This window comes from Betta splendens, chromosome 2 (assembly GCF_900634795.4).
Source record: "Betta splendens chromosome 2, fBetSpl5.4, whole genome shotgun sequence".
Classification (NCBI taxonomy): Eukaryota; Metazoa; Chordata; class Actinopteri; order Anabantiformes; family Osphronemidae; genus Betta; species Betta splendens.
In genome coordinates, this window is record NC_040882.2 from 974579 (window position 1) to 1000667 (window position 26089).

Genomic DNA, 26089 nt, shown 5'->3' on the forward strand with positions numbered 1-26089 from the left:
TTATCAGGATCGTTCGCCCTTCGGTTAGCCATTCAGGGTGAGTCCCATCCCTTAGCAGCTGGTTCATTTGTGCTGCCAGGATTGCAGTGAGCTTCTTTAGCCAGTAGGCGTGGATCATGTCAGGGCCAGGTGCTGTCCAGTTTTTCATACCTGAGACTCTATGTTGGATGTCTGCCACTGTGATAGTCACTGGATTCTGTTCAGGGAGGTTGCTGTGGTCTTCCCTCAGATCCACCAGCCACTGTGCATCACTGTTGTGTGATGCCTCCCTTTCCCATATACCCTTCCAGTACTGTTCAGTTTCCAGCCTTGGTGGGTCTGCTCTGTTGTTATTACCCTGCCATTGAGAGTATACTTTCGCAGGTTGTGTTGCGAACAGCCGGTTTATTCGTCTGGCTTCGTTATCTCTGGTGTATCTCTTTAGGCGGCTGGCCAAGGCTTGTAGCCTTTGCTTGGCAGTTTCGAGTGCTTCAGGTATGGTCATCTGGCTGTACCTCTTAGGCATTGGTCTTTTCATTGCACCTCTCTGGGCCTCTGTTATTTGGCTCACTTCCCTCCGAGCTGCCTTGATTTTTACCTCCAACCTTCATTTCCATGGTGGGTATTGTTTCTCATGGCTCCCATGGTTGCTCTTATAGCCAAGCACCTCTAGGATCACTGATGCTGAAGCGTATATCAGCTCATTGGTTTCTGTGATTGTTGTGGTAAGGATCGCTCTCAATGCTGCATTCACATCTTCCATGAGACTTTCTGATGGTACTTCACCATGGGTAGTGGGGTTCGGGGTTGCCTGTTTAATCTCGCCATGATCTTATCTTTCAGGTCAGTCGCTGCCTCGCTCAGCGTATCTGTGCTTGTGATGGTGAAACCTCCCCTCTGACCTGGCGTCCTGGCTCCCCCTTGCCGTAGCATTTGTGTTGTATCTCGTCAATCTCAAGTTGTGATAGCAGTTGCCGTTTGTGGATGTTGGAACACTGAGCTACTAGTTGCTTCGCCGCCAGCCTTGAATGTGGGTCCTCCGTTCCCATTCACCGCACATTCTTTGCATGTAACCCCTCTGACTAGGGTTACTTGAGTAGTAGCATTCCAACAGAGCCTTGTTCTCGCATCTTAGCCATTTCTTTCTTGTTCCAGTAGCCCACTTCTCGCCAAGGTGCTCTGGTTCCCCAACACCTGACGCAGACCTTGTTAGACCGGGCGACGTCTGAGCCGGTATCTCATGTGGTTCATTGTCTCTCATGATATGAGGTAGGCGGTAGCTTGAAGGGTCTTGCCCAAGGACCCACACTGGATGCCTATTCGCCCTAACGGGGATTCGAACCGGGAACCCCCCGCATGCAAGTCCTGTGACTTTAGCGAGCCGTGGATAAAAAAAAAAAAAAAAAAAAAAAAATATATATATATATATATATATATATATATATATATATATATATATATATATATATATATATATAATCTATATATATATATATCTATATATCTATATATCTATATATCTATATATATCTATATATATATTATATATTAATAAAATATATTATATATATTATAATAATATATTAATAAAATATAGGAAAGGAAATAGCCATTCGACAGACGAGCCAAAAGATGGCGGTAGTGCGCAAATTTTCGAACGCCAATAGAAGAAGAGACGTCCGTTTTTTCACGTTCGTGCTAAGCTTTGCGTGCTACGCGGGGGCGGGGTCTGCGGCTTTAGCTGCTGCAGCAGAGGTTCAGTGTGGCAGTTTGGGGTCGCATATTCGACAGCACTTGTCTTTTAACTGGAGTCATGATGCCACGACGGTCAACCGTATTGGTAAATAATTGTCATTTACGTTTTAATGAAATAATTAAAAAGTCGTCTACAGTGAGCTAACGCCTGCCGCTTTGTCGGTCTTTTTGGTGCAAGCGACAACTTCGTAAACGGAAGCAAGAAGTACTGTGTTAACAAAAACGGTTATAACGTACAGTTCATACATATTTATGTCATATGAGCTGACAATTACGAAAGGACAGTAAAGCAATGAAACGCCGACGGAGGACTGGGCGTAAGAGGTCAGCAATAAGGACATAAGTAGCTAGGACTGCTAAACTGCTGGAGTGGTCGTTCTAATGAATGACGCGTTCGCTGATATTACTCCTTTCACTACGTTTTAAATTGTGTTAGAAGTTCATTGAATATGGCAGGTGGGTCACATATTGAGAAACACAGCTGACGCTATTATTACGTAATTTACTTCGATCTTTAAGACTTTGTGTGGATGTAGCGTGCAGTATGCTTTCCTCCGACATAAATGTGTATGACCCCGATGACTGTCATTTTGTGAAGCACACCCAGAACAAACATACTGTGCATTTTGCAGGTTAATCTGTGATTGTACAGATGCACGGATTTTTGCTGTGTGTGTGTGTGTGTGTGTGTGTGTGTGTGTGTGTGTGTGTGTGTGTGTGTCCGCGCGCGCGTGCGTGCGTGCGTGCTCCGCGCCTTGTCTAGATTCTGACTTGTGCTGAGTCTGTGCGGGACTTCGCGCGTGGTTCACGCAACTCATTGCAGTCTTCCTGTTGGCCTTCTTCTGGTTCAAAGTTTCACTATGCAGTAGGCAAGATCAGGCTGACATTGATTTTTGTGCTCCTGAGAAGGACTGTGACTAAGTTGGAAGTTATTCTTTTACTTTAGTGTCGAGGTTACCATACTAAACTATCTTGTGATGCCACCAAAACATATTTTTACAGTAACTAACTATCCACATAACTTGCTCGTAGTACTGGGAATGACTGGTATAACCATGTAATTTCCTGCTTAGTATATTTGTATTTACTGCCACACTGAATCAGCAAATGTAACTGTCTGAGTAACTTTCAATTTGTATATTAGTATTGTCAGTAGCAGCCACCTAAGAGTTGTATTTTGAGTTGTGCATAAGTGCTTTAATTGGACGATTGGTGGTTTTAGGGCTGAAAATAAGAAATAATTACAATTGATCATTAGATCTTAATCTAATTTAGCTAATATTGCCTCCAAAAGCCCAAGTATTTTTTATTCACAATGTACAGCACTATAATGCTGTACCTTTTGTGGTGATGGGAAAGTATCTTTAGTTTCACTTCGTTTGAGTGGTTGTGTTGCATTTTTACTAAGTGTTTTTTTACAGAGATGTACTGTATGTAGACAGGAAGTAATAATGAGTAGCACAAATAGAAGGCACAAAGTGGGACAAGCAAGAAAGACACTGTGACTGCAGAGAATGTATTTTTGTGGCCTTAACATAGTTTGAAAAATATTGAAACCAAAAAACTGAACAAGAAAAAATGTAAACCGCAACTTCCTGTATTTGACAATAAATTATGCTGCAGAGTCGTCCACAGAATAGATTTCAGCACCATTTATTACAGTACTTTTTCCAACTATACAATGAATGAAAAACAGCAAATCAAAGACTAAGATGGTGCAGGATACTTTTGCTTTTAGCAAAATGTGATTAGTTTTATTGCAGTTTCCACAGGCAAACATGGAAGTGGGTGTTATGTGAGTTGGTGCTACCAATTTTCAATTTCCAATCTGGATTTTAGTAATGGAATGTGACATCCTTGTTAAATAGACACATATAGCAGTAAAAAAAAATTAAAACAGGTAATCATGGACAAACATCCAAAAAAACGTACACCTGTGTGTGGTGGTGGTGCCTATGCAGCCTAAGATAGAATCACATGACACATGTCAAGACATTAATTTTGTTATGGTTTTTATACACAAACTTTCCCCACACTGTAAAAACATATTGGATGTCTAAAGCATTTATGTGTTGTGAAATGTACAATACAGTTTTGTTCTTTAGTTACAGGGTAAGTAACAGAAACAACACTGGAGATTGGTGTAGTGTTTTTCCTTTTAGACCTGGTAAGGAAATAGTTAATTTAATGTTTGAGAGAGGGGGAGGGGTCAAGCTGCAGTCTCTTGCCTTGTGACTGTGTCTGCAGCATGAGCTTGTTTACATCTTTTGGCAGCAGATGGAACAGAGCAGACATCCCTGGGTATGTGTTTGTAGCTTGCTATTTTGCCAGTGTTTTGAACATTGTAACTATTATATAATAAAATACATTGCAATTTTTTATATTACAATTGCATTGTCAAGCTGTACCCTGTCTGAACTGTAACGCTTTGGATTCCTGCTCTGAATAATTCCAATTACAGAAATTTTCCAATTGCATAATCTGTGCTACAGTTTCACATGTCAGTAAGCAGAGAGTACTATGTAGAAAGTCATGTTCCTGTGTTTAGAGCAAGCATATACACTAAGTCGTATCATAGAAATGGATCCTGCAAGTGTGATGTCACGAAGATGACTCACTGCTTTGAGTCATACTTTTTTTGTTTACTGGTGTTTAGCAATAACCACGTTGGCTGCTGGCTATTGCCCTGCATTTTCTCAGGCAGGAATCGTACTGATTACTTCCTAAGAGCCAGTCACAAAAATATCTTGACCCTGACAGCTTTTCAGCATGTCCCTTGTATTTGTTTTGTTTTCGACATAATTTACTGCAGAAGATGCTGCATGCATTTTTATTTGTTCAAAGCAAACATAAATTTGCTGCTTTTATGAAGTTAGTGTCTTATCACTTGTACTGTAAGCTAATAAGTTTTTGTAGGTTTAGTTGGTAGTTCATTCAAGTGCTGCAGAGCTTGTGTTCACTGGGGAGTAGTACAATGAGTTATTTCTAGTACTCTAGAGAGCCTACAGAGAACAAGGTGTGATTTGACGTTGTCTTTAAAGGCTACTTGTGGGCTAGCTTTAAGTTCTTTATATTAGGTATAGGATAAGGACAAGATGTGGAACAGTACAGATTTCAGGGAGAGATTGTTAAGTAATAATATTTTAAGTTATAGAAAATGCTAATGTTACATTTAAGTGTTGTTATTAACAAAAAACAGACCGAAAATTTCCATTGTTTTGAGACGCTTCCTGAAAGTGTAAGAGGAAGTGAAGTACGTAACAGCTTCTCTCTCTGTTCCTTCTTTCTGCTACGCTTTTTTGCTCGAGTTATCATTTTTAAGATTTTGAAGTTGTTGGCTTTGTGACACCTTACAGTATAGCACTGTAATACTAGATCTAGGCAGTGTGATATGCTTCTTGCATATATTGAGGTGTGGTTATCCTGCATGCAGCAGTATTTCTGATCTGAAATGATTGTATTGCATGCCCATTTATAACAAACCATAGCACAGTATTAGGTTTTGTGAAAAACAGTTATTAATACACTTGAAAGGCAGTCATTTCCTTTTGAGGTAGTGGATCTTGAAATTACGTCTAATAAAAACAGGTGTACCTGACAACATGAAAAGGTTAATGAGTGATGAGCTGTGAGGGGAAATTCTGTGTGTTTTAGGGTGTGGGCCATGCTCATTTTAATTTGAAAAGGCTATAGCTGCTCAGTTCCTTCCTGAGGATATTACCATAACTTGCATGAAATTCTTGCACCTGCACCCTAACATTAAGCCACAACATCCCTAACCCTAACCCTTGTTATCACTTATTTGGGCTGCCCCATTTATGGCGTGGTGTGATGACAAAATAACACCGCCTTGGGCGAAGAAAACAGCTCAGGAGAAAGGTTACGTCCTAATTTCTTCATATGAGCATTAAATATTAAAGACAACGTTAACTGCAAGTTATGCAAAGGCCAGCAGAAGAAACACAGTGTCACAAATGAAGCAGCGGTAACAAACGCTGCGTCTCTGTGGAAATTACATGCTCTCCTGTGTCTACGTGGGTTTCTCCCACAGTCAGGTTATTGGAGCTGTTGAAGATTTTTTACAACGTAACAAAACTCTATGCTTGCTTGGTTTGATTGAAATCTTATTATGTTATATTATTATGAAATCCGGATAAGGGATTCATAATGAGCAAAATGTGTAATCTTATTATTATTATTATTATTATTATTATTATTATTATCAAAATAATCATTAGTTAAAGCCTTACCTCTGGCTCAATCTTGCAACAAAGGAACATGTCCTTGATGTGGACATTTTTATAGACCGACAAACATAAACTAATAATGCATACTTTTGTGAAATCTGCTCTGCCAAATATTCATTTATAACCTGGATCCATCAATAGCCTGTAAGTAGATATAGCATAATCTGAAAAATGTTATTTGAACTGATTATCCTCATAACGGTAATGGTGGTGGGTCCTGGAGCCTATGCTAGGAGTTATCTGTTCAAACGGTGGGCTGCACTATGTCTAGATTTCCAGTCCATCACAGACAGACAGCCATTCACACTCACACCTAAGAGAAAGGCTGTTTGCAACCTCTTAAACCTATTTTTGTCTTAAATTTATTTTTATCCTAAATGCAAATCATTTTCCTTAGCTTATCTGTTTGGCTTTTGACAATGTTAGACGTCTGGTTTTACTGTATTCCCTATATTACGTTTAAATCTACAGTAACTTGTGTTATTATACTTTATTTCTATTGGTCACTGTTATAAACACTCACTTTATTAACACCTATGGCATTGTGTTTGTTACTGCTGCTTGCTAAATGCTAAAGTGTGCTTTTAAATGTTTCACACAAAAAGTGGTATGAACAGCTTTTTGTCAGGGAAGACTTAAAAAGGGGGTTTTGCCATATATGGTCAACTGGACACACTCATTCTTGCTCTCTCTCCCCTCTTATTTTTCCATGGCCTTATTCATACTTTTTTCATTGACGTACAGGATCTTGTTTCTTTAGAGACCGTTCTGACTGTTCTTAAAGCTTGACTTTAAATATCTGATTTAATTACATTAAATCAGATGTTACAGACATTGCAATTTTGTGCTGCCAAATTGAGTTACGTTTGAATCTTTAGTGAGTCCTCCTGTGTAACCTATGTATAGGTCATTTGTTCATGTTCCAAAGTAGCTTATATTTGCAGATTGTTTAAGTTAGTTAGGTATTCTTTTCATATTTACTTCTACGTATAGTATTTACATAAAAGAGGCATGTTGCAAAAACATACACAGGGTTGCAACCCACAGTTCCTTGAGTCCAAACTTACATTATAACTAGCAGTTCCTAGATTTTAAAAAGCAAGTATTTATTTTTTTTGCTTTCCCCTTTGCTATCTGTGTTATATTTTATATAGGTGTCTGAGACAAAATCTGCATGAAATATATTTTATATTATATATGTATTATATATATTATATATATTTTACAAATTGTGGTTCATAAAATGCATAATTAAAAGGTTGTCTGGCAAGTCTAGCAACGATGCATAGCCTAATTCCACCTACTGGTTCTTTGACTTCTATCTAGATGTGCAACATACTATAAAATAACTTGTAGCATCCATTGGTGGTACTTCACTGTTTATAGCCTTTATTAAACCAAAATATATATGTGTGCGTGTGTGCGTGCGTGCGTGCGTGCGTGTGTGTGTGTCCCAATTCAAAAGTCTACAAACACATCCAGTGACACGCCATGCAGACTAAATTTGGAGCTCTTTCTAAATATGTTACTGTTCTGCTTCAGATCTGGAGCATTACTACATTATGTTACTGCTCTTGATATTTTTGTGTCATTATTGGATTTCTTTTAGGAAGATGTTGCATCCCCACACCTGCTCAATTGCTTAACAGGTTTGATGTGTTACATTTCTCATACACAAAGGGGTTTTGGGATGCATAATAAAAGTGGGAAAATAGGTTTGATTCACAGTAAGTATAATATACAGTATAATACACAATCTACAGGTGTTATATGTGAAAACGTCTTCTTTTGAAAACACCTAAAATTGAGTCTCATTTGTAAAAAAAAAAAAGAGGGGAGCTGAACAGTTTATTGATTTCTATAAACCTGTATATGATAATAAATTTAGAATTAAATACAAATTATAGTGTACTGTTGTAAGTGTAGTGTTTTTGGCTTTGCATGTGGAAAATGTGACTCCAGTTGGCTGAGAGACTGGAAATTTTCTTCTATGTTTAGAAACAATGATCAGGAATGAATCTGCTCATTTTCTTTTGAGCATACAGTAGCGGTCACTGAGGTTCATGAATTTTACTATACAGTACGCGTAAGTTGATGGTAGAAATTTATGGTGTGTGATATTTGCATGCCAAATATAAATATGTTTATTCTTCACGCAAGAAATACACAACTTTGTATTTTCATATGAGCTTGTGACCAGGTATCTGTAGTAGTGTAAAATCTTTAGTAGTAGCAAAAGAAAGTTTTTGGGATGTGATTAAACTGACTCATTGTGAGTTTAATTAGGATGCATTGGTGTACTTTATGTAAGTATGTTTTAAACCCCAGTGTTACATTTTTAACCTTTATTTTAGCATCTGTCCGAAGGCTTAGATTTCTTCATTATTAATACACTGCCTGGCTCAAAATAAATTTGACACAAAAAAAAACACATACTAATCTTTTGTTGGACCATTTAGTTTTGATTACGGCATGCATTCGCTGTGGCATTGTTTTGATGCCACATTTTGCAATGTCACAAGATTTATTTCCATTCAGTGTTGCAATAACTTTTCACTAAGATCTTGCATTGATGATGGTAGAGCTAGAGTAGGAACTAGGCATGATGGATGCAGCAGTTCATCTGCCTCTCTGCTTACTCTTATGTGCCCATGACTCTGGAACATCACCTACTAAGTAGCATGAAGAAATTCATTTTTTAAATCTATTATTATTATTATTATTATTATTATTATTATTTTATTATAATTTAAATACATCAGTACTTTTGACTTAACTTACTTTTAAATAAAAAAATTGTTTCTTGTTGGCTTTCCCCACATGGAAATGTATTTATCACAGGAAAATCAGCGGGAACATAGTTTTGAAACTCATGCAGCTGTAGAACAGGTCTTGTTTTAAAGTGACAGCTTAATTACTGTGGTGATAACAGTAACTATGTCTCCTGCAGCAGTGCAGCATATTTGAGTTTTTGAACTAATAATAGATTTGAGATACAGGTTTAAGGAAATAAATATATTTTTCCTATACCACCAAACAACTACTGTCTTTGTGTCTCCGCCCCTCTGTACAGTACTTACTCAGCCCAGCTAAAAGGCTTTAAAGTCTCATGAGTGTCTAGGTGAGAGCTACATTTGAGCATGTTTTATTAGCTGTACTGTATTCACATGAGTTCCATTTATTTACAGAAAGGTACATGTATTTTGGCCCTTGCCTCCCACTCTGTTTTCAAATGGCATGTTGCAGCAACAACCTGATACTCCCTCCAGTCATAAAGCAGTTTTGCCACCAACTGAACATTCAGTTATGTGGTTTATCTTGTCCTCCACTCTATTTTTTACTCTTTATCATTTGTGTGTTTACTGTGTCCTCTGTTTCTTTGTTATAAATTCTCATTTGCTAATAAATAAGTTATGTTACCCATTGAATGACCTTTGCAACTGCTGCCAAACTTGCATCAGTAAAACACCATTTTCTAAAACAAATAAAGCTCAGATGATAATACAGTATACCACAAAGTTCTATTTCTGTACTGTATAACTAGATCAGGGATCTCTTCACTTGAGACAGTTTCTGTTCCTGCTTCACTTTGTTGCTTTAAATAGGCTAATTGCTCTCTAACAAATTGGGACAGAAGCAAGGAAACCAGAGGCTCAGACTAAAACCTTCAGTGTAACAACTCCCGAAGGCTCTATCACAAAACCTGTTTTGGGGAAGACATCATTAGAATGTCTTTCTCTCTCCTCTCTCTCTCCCTACCTATCTGTGTGTGTGTATGTATGTATGTATGTATGTATGTATGTATGTATGTATGTATGTATGTATGTATGTATATTATTCCTGCAAACTCCGGTCCTCTGAGAGTAGCTTTAATGTTGTGCAGAGTCATGTTATTGGGCGGTATTTGGATCAGACCCTGCTCCCTTCTGGGATTTCTTCAGGCTCAGGACCTTTTGGCCTTCCATTTAATCATTCAGAGTGAGTTTCACCCACTAGTAGCTCGTGCATTCTTCAGCCAGTAAGCATGGATCATGACAGGGCCTGGTGCAGTCCAGTACTTCATACCTGAGACTTTCTCTTGGATGTCTGCCATTGTGATGGTTACTGGATCTTGTTCAGGAAAGTGGCTGTGGTCTGTTCTCAGGTCCACCAGCCACTTGGCATTGCTTTTATGTGATGAATCCTTCTCCCATATGCCTTTCCAGTATTCCGCAGTCTCCAGCCTTGATGGGGTCTGCTTTCGTGTTATTACCCTGCCGTTGTGAGTACACCTTGGATGGCTCAATGGAGAACACCCTTTTTAATTCTCCTGGTTTCAACTTCTCTGGTGTATTTCTTCGGCCAGGTAGAGAGGGCTGTGAGCCTTTGCTTGGCAGTCTCCAAGGCCTCAGGTATTGTCATGTTGTTGTACGTCTTAGATAGGTGGTACTTCTTCATCATGCCTTAAACGTAGCCACCAACATCTGTTTCCATGGGGAATACTGCACCTTATGGCTTGAGTTAATCTTGTAGCCAAGCACGTCAAGGATCACAGTTGCTGTTTGGTTGCAATCAGTTGCAATCACAGCTGATTGGTCTCAATGATTGTCATAGTTGGTAGTCAATTGTTTTTAGTGCTGTATTGACATTTTCTAGCAGACTTTCAGAAGGTATTTTACTTATTTTTGGTAACCGGGTTGGGGGTTCCAGGTGTCTGTCTTAGCCATGATCTTTATTCTTTGGGTCAGCTGCTCTTGCGTTAAGCTCTGTTATTATTGGGGCTTGGAACCCAATCCCAACCTTATTGTGAGAGGCTCGAGCCACTGCCCATTTGCCCTCACAGTCTGAAATGCCACAAGGCACATGTTTTTTTTTCTGACCTCAATCCGGGTTTTACTTTTTACTGAACAGCCACTGTCAGTCACTCCATGTACTCCACTCTGGTATTTCTCAATCAATCAATCACATGAGCACTCACTCGCTACGATGGAAAGTACGATGCTACAGTGCGTGCGTGCGTGCGTGCGTGCGTGCGTGCGTGCGTGCGTGCGTGCGTGTGTGCGTGCGGTGGAAGATAGACACTAACTGTATGTATATATCTCTCTCTATTTACAGGTGAACTGAAAGAAGGCTATGTCACATGGGAGTGTGTGACGGTACATGTAAGGGTGCGTGTTTCGGCCTCTTGCCCCTGCCCAGTGTTTCTAAACAAGCATGGCGGGGGGCACAGAATATGGCGTCCGGGCAAAGAGGCCATGGTCAGTGTACCGTGCCAACACATTCGAGCTGTCTGATGAGATGATTGGGTTGGCACTGGCAGGTGAGGATACATTTTATATATCACAAAAACATCATAACAAAAAACATTTAATAATGTGACTTGTGGAAATTGAGTCTAAAATGTGTACGATGGGGTCAATCTACATTGAAACCTATTTACAATGGATTTAACCATTGTTACTAGGTTTATTCATCGTAGCTATATATTTTTGTATTTGCATTACACAAACACACATTCATTAATAATCATTGTAAATACAAGTTGCCATTAATGCTGGCCATTTGAAGCACCAATAAACTGACACTACTAACATCTGCTGGCTTGAACTGAACTTGTGTAGGGGCCATCGCCTCTTTCAGTCCAGTTGAAGCCAGCCATAATGAGGCCAGAGGGCTGCTCTTAATCTGTCAACATATCTCAGAATTTTCTTCAAGCCTAATCATTTAGATTTGTTGATTCTTTGCCAGGAAATAATCAAGACCCAGATGATCCTGTTCTGGAGTTCAGTGTTTGTGAGTAACGTGTATTTGTACAGATTTCTTTATTATTATAATCACATTATTGTGATAAAGCAATACAGTCAAAAGAAGCTTTGTTTAATGTAAAAAAAAAAAAATATATATATATATATATATATATATATATATATATATATATATATATATATATATATTACATTAAACAAAGCTTCTTCTCCTGTCTTTTTTATCACAACAATGTGAATTAAGAAGTGTTAAAAATTTCTATTATTTTAAATGATTGTGTTTCAGCATGTGCAGACTTGATCACTCCTTCTTTGGAGAGAAAACCCAACAGCTTTGTAGCAGTGAGCTGCACCACACCACCACAGCCTTTTTGGATCAAACACACCCAGACTGAAGTTATAGAGGTTAGACCCTCATCTTCATTCCTAAAATGTCTGAAGTTAAATGGATGCCAGGCATCCTAAGCTCCCATAAAATCATCAAATTTACTTACATCTTACAAATGTAACTTAATAAAAGTGAGATTTGATTATATTGTTCAGGTTTGTTGTTTAAATACTCACGTGTAAGACGTAGCAAGAGCCCAACCTTGTATATACACAGAGTTGCCTCTATCTTACCCATGCTGTTTGATCGAAGGTTGGAAGAGGGACAAATAAATGAATTATTTTCTGATTTACTCTCTTTGTCCACAGGGCACCAGTAACCCCATTTTCCACAGCAGTATTGCTTTCTTCCAGGAAGCCAACATCAACCAGCAGACGCAGGTGAAACTGTCAGTCTATGATGTTAAAGACCGGTCACAGGGCACGGTATGACAATTATTTATTTTTATTATTCTTTAGATAATCAATCATTAATTTTGGGACACCAATAATCTACAATGGTTTACTTTAGTACTTTAGAAAACTCACTTAACTTTTTGTTTAATTTTTTTTAGATGTACATTTTGGGCTCAGCACTTTTTTCTGTGAAAGAATTGCTGCAGGAGCGAACTCACACATTGCACCTCGAACTACGGTAACACACAAACTCCTCTTACTTATCCTTTTATCTTTTATCCTTTTATGTGAAAACATCCACTGTAAAACTGTGTAAAGAAAAATAAGCAGCAAATTCCAAAAATATGCCAGAATATGGTCATCACGTGAAAGCCACGAAAGGGTGCAGGAGAACGAAGATGAGACAGCTAAAATGCACTGTATCATCCACCAAGAAGCACTCTGAACAGTGATGAACACTGTGAAACAGTAAACTTACTTTCAGTAAGAGGGGAAATGTGTGTCTGTGATCACATCTCTCGTGACAGAATTTTCTCAGTTCTTCCAGGATTGTTCTACCATTAAGAACGATATCAAGCTATATACTATAGCGATATAGTATATAATTTATTTTTTACCCCCACCCCCTCCAGGTCTGTCAAGAAGAATCAGCTGTTTTAAAAATGGAGTGCCAACCTTTTTTGTTCTAAAAAAAATGTCGTGGTGTTGTAGGCTGATTGACTTAGTTTATAGTTACAAAGTCTGTTCACAGTTCAAACACCTTCATACTAAAATATTTGTGAATGTATTTAAATTTACAGATCAGCAGACAATGCCCGGGTTGGAATAATCACTATAACAGCATGGCAGATGGAGGAGAGAGCAGACTGGAGGATGGCGATTGGCCGTATGCCTGAAAGCACCAGCGGCCGGGTGAGAAACTGGGATTAAACTGTGCTTTAAGGAGCATTTGGTGAAGATGAAGGGATATTCAAAATGTAATACATTAATTGATTAAAAACAATAAATATATTATGAAAATCCTTTTATTTTTTTTGTTTTGAGAGGTGACAGAATTTGTTTATAATTACTTCTAAGTAAAGCGAGTTAAGCCAAAACAGGTCCCCAAAAACTGTAAATATATTCAATTACAGTTGATCTAATTAAAATGTATTAAATACTTTAATTACTTGCACTTTATTGTTGTATATTCTCAGTAGTAAGTGAGATTTCCAGCTGATAATATAAATATTTTCTATGTAAGCTTCTAAGGTTTCTTATTTCTTTATATATGAACAAATTGCAAACATCCAAATCTGACATCATTCTACTTTTGTGCCCAACAGACTTTGTTGCCTGTTGACGATAGTCTCACAGAGTCAATGGGAGCCCGAATCAAGTATGCCTCACTTTCCAAAGACATCCTGCTGAGCTCAGGTATTACTTGCAACTTACTTACTTTATCTCCCATAATCATCTTTACACGTTTGATTCATTTTTGTCTTTGTAAATTTACAAGATGCCTAAAAAGCTGAACAATCCAACGGCATTTGGATTAACTTTGGTAGAAAGACTGAAGCACACTGTCAGTGACTACAGTCCTTGGAGGTTTTTGGGTCCTTACTAAACTTCACTGGTTCTTATCCTACTCTCTTATGGCAATTTCCGCTCTCAGCATCCTCACTCTACTATTGCCTGCATAGCTCCACTTGTTCCAGTCAAGTCTTGAGGTCACAAATCTTATAATAAAAGATTTTAATTGTCATTATGGAGTGGGAGCTATCTCTTTCCCTCTGACTTTAATTGTACATCACGAAATAAATAAAATGAGATATTAATATTTCAACTAAAAACTGCCATTGTCATGAAAACCATTAACACCACTATACCTACAGAGCAGCCAAAACTCACTTTTGGAGGACTACCTACGAGGCAGTCGAGTTGTACCTTGCTGTAGCTGATCCGCTGCCTTTGTTCTATTAACGGGACCGTTTTTTTTTTTTTGCTTTAGTATTTGGAGGCACCATGTCCAAAATGTATCGCTTCCCCACGACTGATGGGAACCACCTGCAGGTGCTGGAGCAGATGGCTGAGAGCATCCTGTCTCTCAACATCCCCAGACAGCTTGTCAAACTACTGCTGGAAGAAGACACAGCCAGGTGCAATACAAATAGAGGCAATTCCCGTCTTTTTACATCCAGAAGTAAAGTTTTCTTAACAACCATTTCTTTGTCTCCAGGGTGTGTGAGCTAGAGGAATTAGGGGAGTTATCCCCCTGCTGGGAGAGTTTGCGGGGGCAAATTGTCTCTCAATATCAAAACATAATACCCAAATACCAGCAAACACTTTCTGATCTCCATAACTACAAAGGTTAGTGCAACTTAAAATTTGCACGTTTTTGTTCATTAGCAAAGGGGTACAAATGTCAGGCGATATTTAAAATAAAATACTATGCTTTAGCTATTCAAAATGTTTGTCATGTACGGTTCAGTTTTCCCACTGTTTTCTCCATGTTTGCCCACTCCACATCAGGTCCATCATTCAAAGCAAGTAACTTGAAGGCAGAGAGGAAGCTGGAGTTCATGCCAACCAACCTACACACACAGAGGATGAGGGTGCAGGATGAGCTGGGCTTTGGTGAGGCATTGCCAAATAACATACTTGAAGACTTTTGTCATTTCTAATGACACAAACACCTTGTTATTTTAAACACTTTTGTTTGCTTACTCAGAACACACATATGATGTGATAACAGTTGGAGCACCAGCAGCTCACTGCCAGGGTTTTAAAAACAGCGGTCTGAAGAAACTCATCCAAAAGTTTGAGGAGGCAAAGAAACAGTAAGTTAAAATGATATAAAATTTGTCAAGAAAATAAAAACAAAAAAACTTGAACATTGCATGTGTGGTTTTTCTCTCAGCCTTGGTGCTATCTGCTATCGTCTTTAGTGCACTTTTACATAAAATAAATGCATTTGCATTTATTCTGTTACATTTGTATGGCTACCCCTTAATTTTCTTTTTGTTACTTTTTTGATCAGCGCATTTGAGGAGGAAGGGTGAGTTGTTGTTCTGCTTTGCTTGTTTCCATTTGTTTGTTCTATGTCTGGCTTCTACTACCTTGTATTGCTACAAAAGGCCACTTTTCACCTTTGCTGTTTTTTTTTTTTTTGTGGCCTTCACACAGTGACTGTCCTCTTCCCCTTATTGTGACTTCCTTCAAGGAGAACTGTTGGACTGACCTGTAAACATCTTGATCGGCCTCGGTCATACTTCTATAAACAACAGTTCACTACACTGATGCAGATACAACCCCCCCCCCCCCCCCCCCCCCCCCCCCCCCTCCTTACAGTCTCACTGTCTTCTCTCCGACCTTATCTATCTGTCCTGATGAAAAAATTCCAGCAAGGTTTCCACTTGTACTGTGTGACACTGTATGTGTGTGTGTGTTTTATTTTACTGTTTGTACTGCACATTGCTTCCACTGCCGGACTAGCGCTGGTCAAGCTGGCTGCTGATGGGAATTTCCCCGCTGTGGGACTAATAAAGGCATTCTTACATCAATAGCTAGTTGAGTGAATGCACACTTCAGACATTGCTTGTGTTTGCAACAGATGACACATCGCTATTAAGAATATAGTGTTTAAAAATAGCTACTCAATGTTACTCATTTTATATATTTAGTCATTGTTACTCGGGTAAAATAAATGTAGAACTGTTTTTCAAGCACTCATATTAAATTGATTCAATTATTTTATCACAAATAAAATGTGTCTGAAAATGAGTAGTATCATCACCACCTTTTTTTATTGCATTAGAATTTCTTAGGTTTTCTTTGTGTTTACTTAAAGCGGATGAGTAAAGGGGCGTACACTTCAGTCATGTGCCGAAGTGTCATTGGGCAAGGCATTGAACCCTGAGTTGCCCCTGGTGTATCAGTTTGAGCCTCATGACAGTCTGCCACCGGTGTGTGAATCTGTATGCAAGTGTGTGATTATGACACAGTGTTAAGAAAGAAAGTAAGAAATTGAATGCATTATGTCTGTAGATGTCAAAACAAAAAACTAACACAATAATATTTGAAAAACATAAAAACTTGAATTTCTCTTAATCAAGACAACAATATTCAGTAGAAGTTCTTAAGCAGACCACTCAGCAGTCTCACCAGCATACAACGACTTAAAGGTAAAACTGTTAAGACTGTGTGTTTGTTTTCTGCAGCAGTGCCCTGTCCAGCTCACAGTCCATCGTCTATATACCCCAAGACATTGTCCAAGCCAAAGAGATCATCAACCACATCAACACGCTGAAGACCCAGGTCAGCTACTACTCTGAGATGCTTTCTCGAGCTGCCAAGGACCGATCCGCCAGCGGACTGGAGAGGACGCTTGCCATTCTGGCTGATAAGGTGAAGTACTGAAAAAAGTAAACTAAATGGCACAAGAGTAGGTAGAAGTCGAACATGATTTACCAAAGGTTCTGAGTAGACATTTTTTATGGAACAACCACAATGTGTACTATAACAAACAATAGTTTAGTTTCTATTTTTCAAATCCATTTCAAGGCTATATTGTTTTTAACTCTGATACTATGCACTACTTTGTTATATGTCTCAGACTACGCAGTTGGTGACAGTATGCGACTGCAAGCTGCTGTCCTCAGCTATTCAAGCCTTGACTGCAGCACGACCTGAGTACATTGCTTCCAAAGCATCTCCTTCTGCAGACTTGGAACAAGTGGTTCTCCGAAATGACCAGGACACACTACTAGCCAAATGGAGTGGACGCAACAGCCGTTCCTCACTGCAAGTAGACTGGCATGAAGAGGAATGGGTAAGCTAAGTTAGTCAGATATACATAACTAAGCCAGATGCTTTATATTTTTCAACTCTGTCATGGACTGAGCCAGTCAGCAAGAAAGCAACAAGTCAATCCTCATCAAATCAATTTTTATTACAAGAAAATTTGTGTTTCGGTGCTAACATATAAAATAAGACACGAGACATGAAGAGAAAAAGTGCAGTAGTAGATTAAAAATATATATATTTAAATATCACTGCAAATAGATCAGCAGATGTACAAAGGCAGGATCGTGATATAGTATCAAACCAAAATGCTGGTATGGTTCTACACAGTCATTGTTGAATCAGTTTTCTCATCAAGTGCTGAAACAATGCTTCATTGCATTCACTGTACATTACTGTCTAGTGGATTTAAATTTTTGTTGTGTTGCATAGCCTTTTGTTGTATTCATACACGAGATACAACAGACAATCAATTTGTATTTTTCTCTTTGTCCCCCTCAGGAGAAGATTTGGCTAAATGTGGATAAGTCTCTAGAATGCATTGTTGAGCGTGTTGACAAACTGCTTAAGAAGGCCCGGGGATCGAGCAGCAACAGTCAGAATAGTACCTTAAGTGACCTGCAGGGTGCCAGCAGTAAAAAAGGTAACACAAAAAACAATTTGTATGTTTATTCCTTTAATCGTTAACAATAAAGGGCATAATAACCACATTGCAAATATTTTATTAACTGGAATTTCCAAGTTTACCTGTATTTATGTTGAAATGTAGACTGGAACTTATTAAGGGGAAATTATGGGAATATTTGCAATAGGGCTGCAACAATGAATCGATATTATCAATAATAATCATCATTTCGCTTGCTACAACAGACACTTAATGTAATAGCAGCAAGTAACAGCAGCATTAACATGAGAGGACATTTTAGTGGTTGTCACTGTTGCCTCAGAGCCAGAAGGTCCAGGAGTTTCTGTGGAGATTACATTCTCCCGTGTCTACATGGGTTTCTCCCACAGTCAGGTTAATGGAGCTGCTGCAGATCTTCAATCAAACAAAACAAGCATAGAGTTTTGTTTCGTTGTGAAGACTTATTTTTCAAACTGGTTTTTGTGTTTTATTTGAGATTTAAACCGTTAAAATGAAAATATAGTTTAAAAAAAACTGATTAGGGATTTATAATGAGCAAAACATCATTTTTTTTATTTGATTAATTGAAAAATAATTGACAGATTAATCGATTATCAAAATAATCATTTGTTACAGTCCTAACAAATTTGTTAGGATTTGCAATCACAAGGCAACACTTCAGTGCATTTATATCACTCACCTGCAAACGTCAGGTTAAGCCCTTATGAGTTTAGATTTGATTTCATTTATGTATAATGTAATGTATTGTATAAATAATTATATTTGTGTGTTAGTTAGTTTTTTCTAGTGAAGTTGATATGGTTAGTGATAATGCTACTGTCTGTGAAAAGGTGAAAGAAACACAAGAGCTTACTGGATCAATCCAGGAAATATGTCACAAGAATCATCATTCCAAACATCTTCATCAACATCACCTCCACAGTCATCATCACCACCATGTACCCTCTCCACTGCACGTGCCCTCAGCCCCAAACAACAGTGTAGTATGTTTATTTTTTTTATTATATTTTCTTCCTCTTCTTTAGCGTCATCTTTTATGTACTCTCATAATACGATTTTCTACTTTATTGCTTTATTATTTTTTTTACATGATGGATTTGATTGGTTTTTCATTCTTTTTTTTTGGGGACTTTTCAGTTTCATTTATGTTCTTAAACTTTCTTAAATGTCCCCTTCACCTTTTTGTCTAATGTCCACAGTCTTTTTTTTCTGTCCAAATGTAATAGTTTGTTCATTAGATGTGATAAGGAAAAACAAACTTAAAATGTTCCCTTTTAGCTTTGTGGTGGAGAACACATTCAGCAACACTGGTTCAAATGCTACTTTTTCAAATTGTGCCAAAAGGTTGAGAGTACCTCTTTAGCTGCAACTCGTTGTTTGTAAGCAATGAGGGTGAAAACACTGTTGCTCTGTTTTCCTCAACAGAAAAATAAAATTACATCCTGTGCGTCAAGATGCTTGTATCATGTGAAGGGGCAAGCGTTAGCTAGTAAAACCAGTTAGACAGGTTTGTGTTTTAAAACGTACTGTAACACACAACAATGCTTAAATCTGTACAGTATCTGTCTATAAAACCTAATTGTTGATTATTAGTGATTATTGAATCAGTTCAGTGTTTTGTGTGTCTCTGCTGCCTTGTGCTGCTTGCTTAAGTGCTCTCTAATCATGCATGTTGCTCCTCCATCCCCTCTTCCAGATGGCGGCCAGATTGGTGAGGAGACATACGCAGGTAAGTGCTGCCTCCCCACTCATGCTTCTTGTATTCTGTCCTAAACACTCAGGACTCAACAGCCCATGTATTCAAATCCTTTGGATTTATATCTAAACATACAGTATGTCTAGTATCTATTAAGTATTGTTTGTGAATTATTGATAACCACTTTAGAAATATACCATCAACCATCTGCCATATTATGCAGCAGCTACTGGTTGCAGTAGTTTTAATTGAGTAAAATGGATCTGTCCTGACTGTTCTGTTTTTTTTGTTTTCTCTTACCAAATCCTCAAAACATTCATGCTTTTTATTTCTTTGTAATTTTTTTACTTCCAGTGCTGCTAGTCAAGCTGGCTGCTGGTTACAACAGCTCCTGCCCTTTTGCCTGTATTACTTTTCCTTTACTTGTTTTGGCCTATTTTCTCTTCTGTTTTGTAATTATATTATTGTACACACATACATAGTACAAACTCTAAAAGGTCCCAGCACATGCAAAATCAGCTTTTTGGGCATTGTGGGTTAATTTCGATATCTCTCTGGTTCATTTTAACACTTTAAAACTTATTTTAAATTTTCTTACTTTAGCCAATCTCATCTACGCACGATTTCTGTCACGATTCCACATTTTACTACGTCTATTCTCGGCAACAACTCACAGAACCACCTCTGGTCCCTCCGAGACAAATGCAGGATATAAAAACAGTATTTCACACAACTGGACACAGTGGAGTTGCATCATAGTCATCTATCAGACACAGCAACGTGCTCCAGCTCCAACGTCTCAGGTCCTCTACAGTGTCAGACTCTCCAGCTAGAACAATGAGGTCCATTCACCGCCCCCCACCTCACGTTATTTTGGCTGTTAGTGTGCCATTAGCCGCTACCTTTAGCCAGACATCAGCAGGCTGGATGCTGTGACCTGTCACACCTATGATGTCAAGTGCCTTTCCATAAAGAGGTGTGGCAATCAGATTCAAGTGCGACTGACTCCGAAAACGTTTTCCACCGGGGGGCTAGAAATAGACACTTTGAGAAGGACAGTGTGGACGAACTGCAGGGCTTTTCGGCATGACAACTTACAGACACCATATTGAGACATTGAAGTCCAATATTCTTTAGCATGAAAAGCAATATAAGCAGTCTCCTTTTAACATAAGCGGTAGTACAGGACAAGCAGTGTCCTACTGGCAGTCTTCCTGAGCTCTGGGGAGCTTTAACCACGCACCTCCCATAGCTGCGCCGCGTACTTACACACAGTATGTCATCTGTTTGTCAGACAATAAAATACTAGACCTTTTACTCCTTAGTATTGGCATAGTCCAGCACTAAAGAGGCCTGCATCCTCCCTCCCACCCCTGGGCGGAGATGACCATAACATTCTGCATCTCCTGCCTGTGTGTTGCACACACAGTGAAGAGGTGGACGGCTGAGAGCAAGGAGGCTTTCAGAGACTGTGGTACAGTGTTTTGCCATGAGGCATTCCTGATATTTAAGGAAGCAAGCGTAGATCAGGGAATAAAGAAGAGCTGTGTGGAGTTATGGAGCATGTCTTGAGCCTCAAGCTGAGGGTGGTACCAGGGCACTGGAAGACCTCCTGCGTGGCACCAGTACACCTACTGACCTGGCTCATAAACAGGCCACAGTTTGAGTTTATGTCTGACATGCTGACCTGCAGTGAGAGCCCCTCCTTGCTGCAATCAGACATTACAATCACCACTGTTAACTACTGTACCCCCTGGTCCATAACTCGCCCACTGCATCAGTAGTTATGTTGTAAACGTTCTTCAGTGCAATCATTTTTCTAAACGTGTGCAATATTTATACAATCTACAATAATCATTTTGCATGACTGTACACCGCTTACATGCTCTCATCTTGTATAACTTTGTACTTTGCCAACTCATATTGACCTTTAGATACTGCATTTCAAATCTTTACTGTGCTGTTGTAAGATGCAATTTCCCCACTGCTGGATAAATAAGTTTTCTTATACTTTTACCCTTTCGAGTCATAAAGATGACCCCATTTTTTTGTTCCTGCTTATAGTTTCTGTATAAGCAGACACATTTCTTTAAAAAAAGGCTAATTTCTTAAATTTTCCTGTCTTCCTTTTCTCTGCCTGTGCTTCTGCTTTTCTTGTTGTCTTTCTGTGATGTTTGTGTTTTGTTCTGTCTTCGCAAGTCTTAAAAGATCGGGTTTATTAATTTTTATTGGCATTTTATATTTTAAATAGCTCTGAGCTAATATTAGGATTCTGATGTGTAAAACTGAATGGAGTAGAGACATTTTGTGTAACCTCTCGATATGCACAGTCTTTATCTGTACTGTACCTGCACATGTGTCTGTGTATTTCACAGGCGAGTGGAGTGAGGCACTGTACCCTCTTCTTACCACACTCACGGAATGCGTTGCTATGATGAGCGATATGGCCAAAAAGTCCATGGTGTTCCTCTTGATGCAGGACAGTGCCCCAACGATAGCCATGGACCTGTCATTGCAGTACCGCCGTGATGTTGTCTTCTGCCAAACGGTCAGCACATGCACACAAACAGACACATCTCACATATTTACATCAGCATTTACATACAGGTGAAGCAGTCTAAAATTGCTGTTTTAGTCTCCAGACTAGAAAGTTCCAATCACTCATGATACGCTTTTATTACAAATATTTTTTTAAGGTTTTTTTTGTATCTTGTATTTACCCTTTTATAATTTTTGTGATTAACAAATATAGAAACTGTTTATTGTATCTTTTACCTGTACAGCAGGTAGTTAGTAATCCTTATCATAGCATAAGCATAAGAATGTCAGACAGGTTCAGACAGGATTATGAGTTACTCGTGTTTACAAATACAACAATCTGTAGCAACTTTTCTGTTGAGACCAGAATGGAGTCTGAAAACTTTTTGACGAAACATTAAAAGATAACATACTGATTTTCATTGGGGGTTTTGGGACATTTGGCCACCGAATATTAGTGCTGTACGCATATGCAAGGACAAACAATAGTTTTTGAGCCCACAGCAAACCATGGGCTTCAACTTCTCTGCATAAAAATTATGGAGGAATCTGAGTGTCCCTTCATTCTTAAATATTACCAAACTTCATTTTGATTTATTTATTTAAAAAAACATTAACCTACAAAGAAATATTTGCACATACTCTTCTTCTTCTTGTTCTTCTCTTCTTGTTGTTATTCTTGTTATTCTTGTTATTCTTCAACGATTCCCTCTTCTGGTAAAAGCTAGTTGGAAACCAGTCAATCGAAACATTTTTGTAATAAAAGTGGTACAAGTGGTAGAGCTTCCTAGTGACCCATTGTCATCTTTAACATCTGGGTCCTCATGCACAAACTACTTTGATGTCAGCTCTTCCTATCATTGTGAAGCAGAATTCACCAAGTGTTGAATTGTTCACCCACTAATAGGGAACGTGAGCTGGGATTAGATCGTTGTGAGACAGGTTAGTTTTACCGTACTGATGATGTGTTGTTGCAATAGTAATTCAGTACAGGTGCTGAATGGAAGGAAGCTCAGTCCTGATGATTTTTTTCTGCTGACCGGACCACTCGCTGCAGTCTGTGTCTTTCCTGCTTGATGGCTGACACACAGTGATGGAGGCGCAGAGGACAGACTGAATGATGGCCGTGTAGAACATGGTCAGCAGCTCCTGAGACAGTTCAATCTGCCTGAAGAACTACTTGAGTACTATAGATTGTGGATGGTGAGGTGGTAGGGGGCAGGCCGTTCTTTCTAAAGTCCACTGTCATCTCCACAGTCTTGAGCCTGTTGAGCTTCAGCTGGTTCTGACTGTGCAGTAAACCAGCTGCTCCACCTTCTGTCTGTAATCACATGAAAATGATCATTACTCCCAAAAGCAATAAACAATTAATATACAGCCACATGTCTGCAATAATAATAGCTTGCAAAGCTATTACAAAGACTGGGAGCTCCATAGGTGTGGTAAAGACTGTAAAGCGCTGTCTCCCAGGGGTGCAAGAAAGTCACACATGTCACAGAGGGTGTTCCTCTTTCAAATGTCTGTATATTTAGCTTGCGGTAAACCCGACCGTCCTGAGATCACCATTATTCATCTAGACAAAGGGGAAGCCCAGTCATTGCTAGATTTATGAATTATCTCATGCCCCCATTTCCATGAGAACGTGTGATAGTGCTCTGGTGGAATATGTTTGTATAGAAGTCTGAAGGTCTATCATCAGACAGTGGAATACTTTGAAGAAAGTCCTTAGCCATTGTACAGTCAAGCTTGATCTTTGAAAATACATCTTCATAACTTTGCACCAGCTGTAACACCTGAGATTTCCAATGGTGATTCACCTCACAGGAGTCAATGTCCAAATCATTCAGTTTAGCTCACACATGCTGACTGAAACTGATCAATCAACAAGCACATCATCAGCATAACATAACATCAGCCCTAGATCTTATCTGGCGCCACTGCTAACCCAGCATCCTTTTAATACCCGTTTAGCCCTTCATTAATGGTACAAGCCATAGAGCTAGTATCAGGCTGCACTAGCAGATAATTTTTCATCCACCTGCACATCAGTATAAAATAGACTGTCATCTTTATCTAACCAAATCATATTCTGAAACAACATAATTACAAATAATATAATAGTAAATGAAATGTTATGCAAATAATAAACTGCACAAATATTTTTCATATGGTTTGATTTCATTTCCATCTTTTCAAGATTACTGTAAGAATTTCTCTCATTCCTTTTAATCTTCTGTTATGCTTTATTTAATTTATTACTCCATTCTGTGTGGTAACCAAAGTGTTTTATATGTTATTGCAGTAATAATCATTAGCCTGATTCATGTATAAACACACAAGAACTAAAAACAGCTTCCTTCTATCATGAAACGTTAATGTTTGTCTATATATGCTGATGTGTGTGTTTCAGCTCACTGCTCTCATCTGCGGCTTCATTATAAAGCTGAGGAACTGTATTCGTGACAACGGTTTCCTCCGACAGCTTTACACCATTGGCCTCCTCACCCAGTTTGAGTCCCTGCTCAGCACCTATGGTACAAACACACACCCACAAGAACTCTTGTTCTTATAATTAGACACACAAGCATTATCTCTTCTTCCAGTGTTTACATTGATCACGTTTTTGAGTCAGTATGCTTTTAGATGCAATTTAAAGTCTTCTAATTACAGGTTGTAACATTTTCAACCATTTACTCACACAGCGTGCTACAGAAAAACAGGAACTTTTTGTGTATTGTGTACAGTTCCAAATTCCCTCTTTTTTTTGTCACCCTGTACATATATTTTGTATAAATGTGCTTCAGAATATATGTCTAATGATTACTTATTTTATAATAATACACATAAATTTGTGTGTATTGTGTACATATTGTAATACAATACAATGTTACAATGTTTAATATATATGTATTGTAATATAGGTGAAGTGCATGCTGTGTTAAAAGCGTATTGAGTACCCATAAGGTAGAAAAACCACTGTAAGAGCCCGCCCATTTACCATTTTAGTCCACACGCAACTGAAGCTTAATTAGCTGTACTCACCACTCTACATAGGGACATGTTTCATAATTCTAAAAGTTTTAGTCAACAAATACTGTGTTGGTAGCATTTTTAAGTGTTTCAGTAATAAAAAGAATTTCTGTCATATAGATAAATAGGTCAAGTCTAACTTGCAGATTGACAGTACACGAGTTCCCAATTTATCCATCATCTCAAATGTTTATTCTCGTAGATGTTTTCTACTCCATACAAATTCCACAAAGAAAAGCACCTTATTGAGTGCAGGAGCCAAACCAAAATGCTTCCTACTGTGCGGTAACCAGAGGAGTATATTCAAAGTTAATTTAACTTTCTGCAAAAGAACAACAGATTACATTGATTAATTTACTATATAATAATGAAATAATTGAATGCCAGAAATTAAAACAAAAATTTTATCCAGACATTCTGCCAGTATGTTTGTAGTACCGTGCCTCAAATTGTATGTTATAATAATTTATTTTTAATTTAATTTCTAATTTTGGTATCTCTGCAAAAATTCTTATTTTAAGACACACATTCCCCTGTTAATAACATGGACCATACATCTATTTCAGGTGAAGAACTGGCCATGTTGGAGGACATGACTGTCGGTGTCATGGACCTGCGTAATGTCACCTTTAAGGTAATTATAACATCTGAATCCACAAATTTCGGAAAGTCCCAAAAGGTGAAATATGTAAGCCAAACTTTGAGGACTACTGATTTGGACTAAGGCCAAACAGCGATCTTTAGAAAAATGAGCCATGAATCCAGAGCAACAAGATCAAAGAATAACAAAGATTTATTTTTATTCCGCAAAAAAGGTGACAAAACACAGTTGTTTAAAGCAGCATCTTGTGTACCTGTCGTTGAAGTGGTGGGTTTTAGCTGACCAGAC

The 26089-nt window shown here is 38.4% G+C and overlaps 1 protein-coding gene across 15 annotated transcripts in view; it reads left to right on the forward strand.

Annotated features, from left to right (window-relative positions):
- The first annotated feature begins 1677 nt into the window (after positions 1-1677).
- The window catches only part of inpp4ab (inositol polyphosphate-4-phosphatase type I Ab), a 34217-nt gene continuing 9805 nt past the window's right edge, over positions 1678-26089 (forward strand). For 2 of the 15 annotated variants that reach the window (XM_029127648.3, XM_029127669.3), the window contains exons 1-21: positions 1679-1819; positions 11076-11280; positions 11709-11753; positions 12012-12130; positions 12422-12538; positions 12667-12746; positions 13309-13420; positions 13834-13924; positions 14499-14646; positions 14727-14857; positions 15020-15124; positions 15219-15327; positions 15528-15545; positions 16708-16894; positions 17103-17318; positions 17792-17933; positions 18767-18919; positions 19633-19665; positions 22008-22180; positions 24581-24704; positions 25767-25834. In XM_029127648.3, the coding sequence (XP_028983481.1) occupies positions 11175-11280; positions 11709-11753; positions 12012-12130; positions 12422-12538; positions 12667-12746; positions 13309-13420; positions 13834-13924; positions 14499-14646; positions 14727-14857; positions 15020-15124; positions 15219-15327; positions 15528-15545; positions 16708-16894; positions 17103-17318; positions 17792-17933; positions 18767-18919; positions 19633-19665; positions 22008-22180; positions 24581-24704; positions 25767-25834 (2277 nt within the window). In that variant the 5' untranslated portion in view covers positions 1679-1819; positions 11076-11174. Of the gene's footprint in view, positions 1820-3917; positions 4036-10068; positions 10373-11075; positions 11281-11708; positions 11754-12011; positions 12131-12421; positions 12539-12666; positions 12747-13308; positions 13421-13833; positions 13925-14498; positions 14647-14726; positions 14858-15019; positions 15125-15218; positions 15328-15527; positions 15546-16707; positions 16895-17102; positions 17319-17791; positions 17934-18766; positions 18920-19632; positions 19666-22007; positions 22181-24580; positions 24705-25766; positions 25835-26089 lie in introns of those variants that run through there. The other 13 variants (XM_029127609.3, XM_029127618.3, XM_041067817.2 and 10 more) reach the window with 13 other exon arrangements.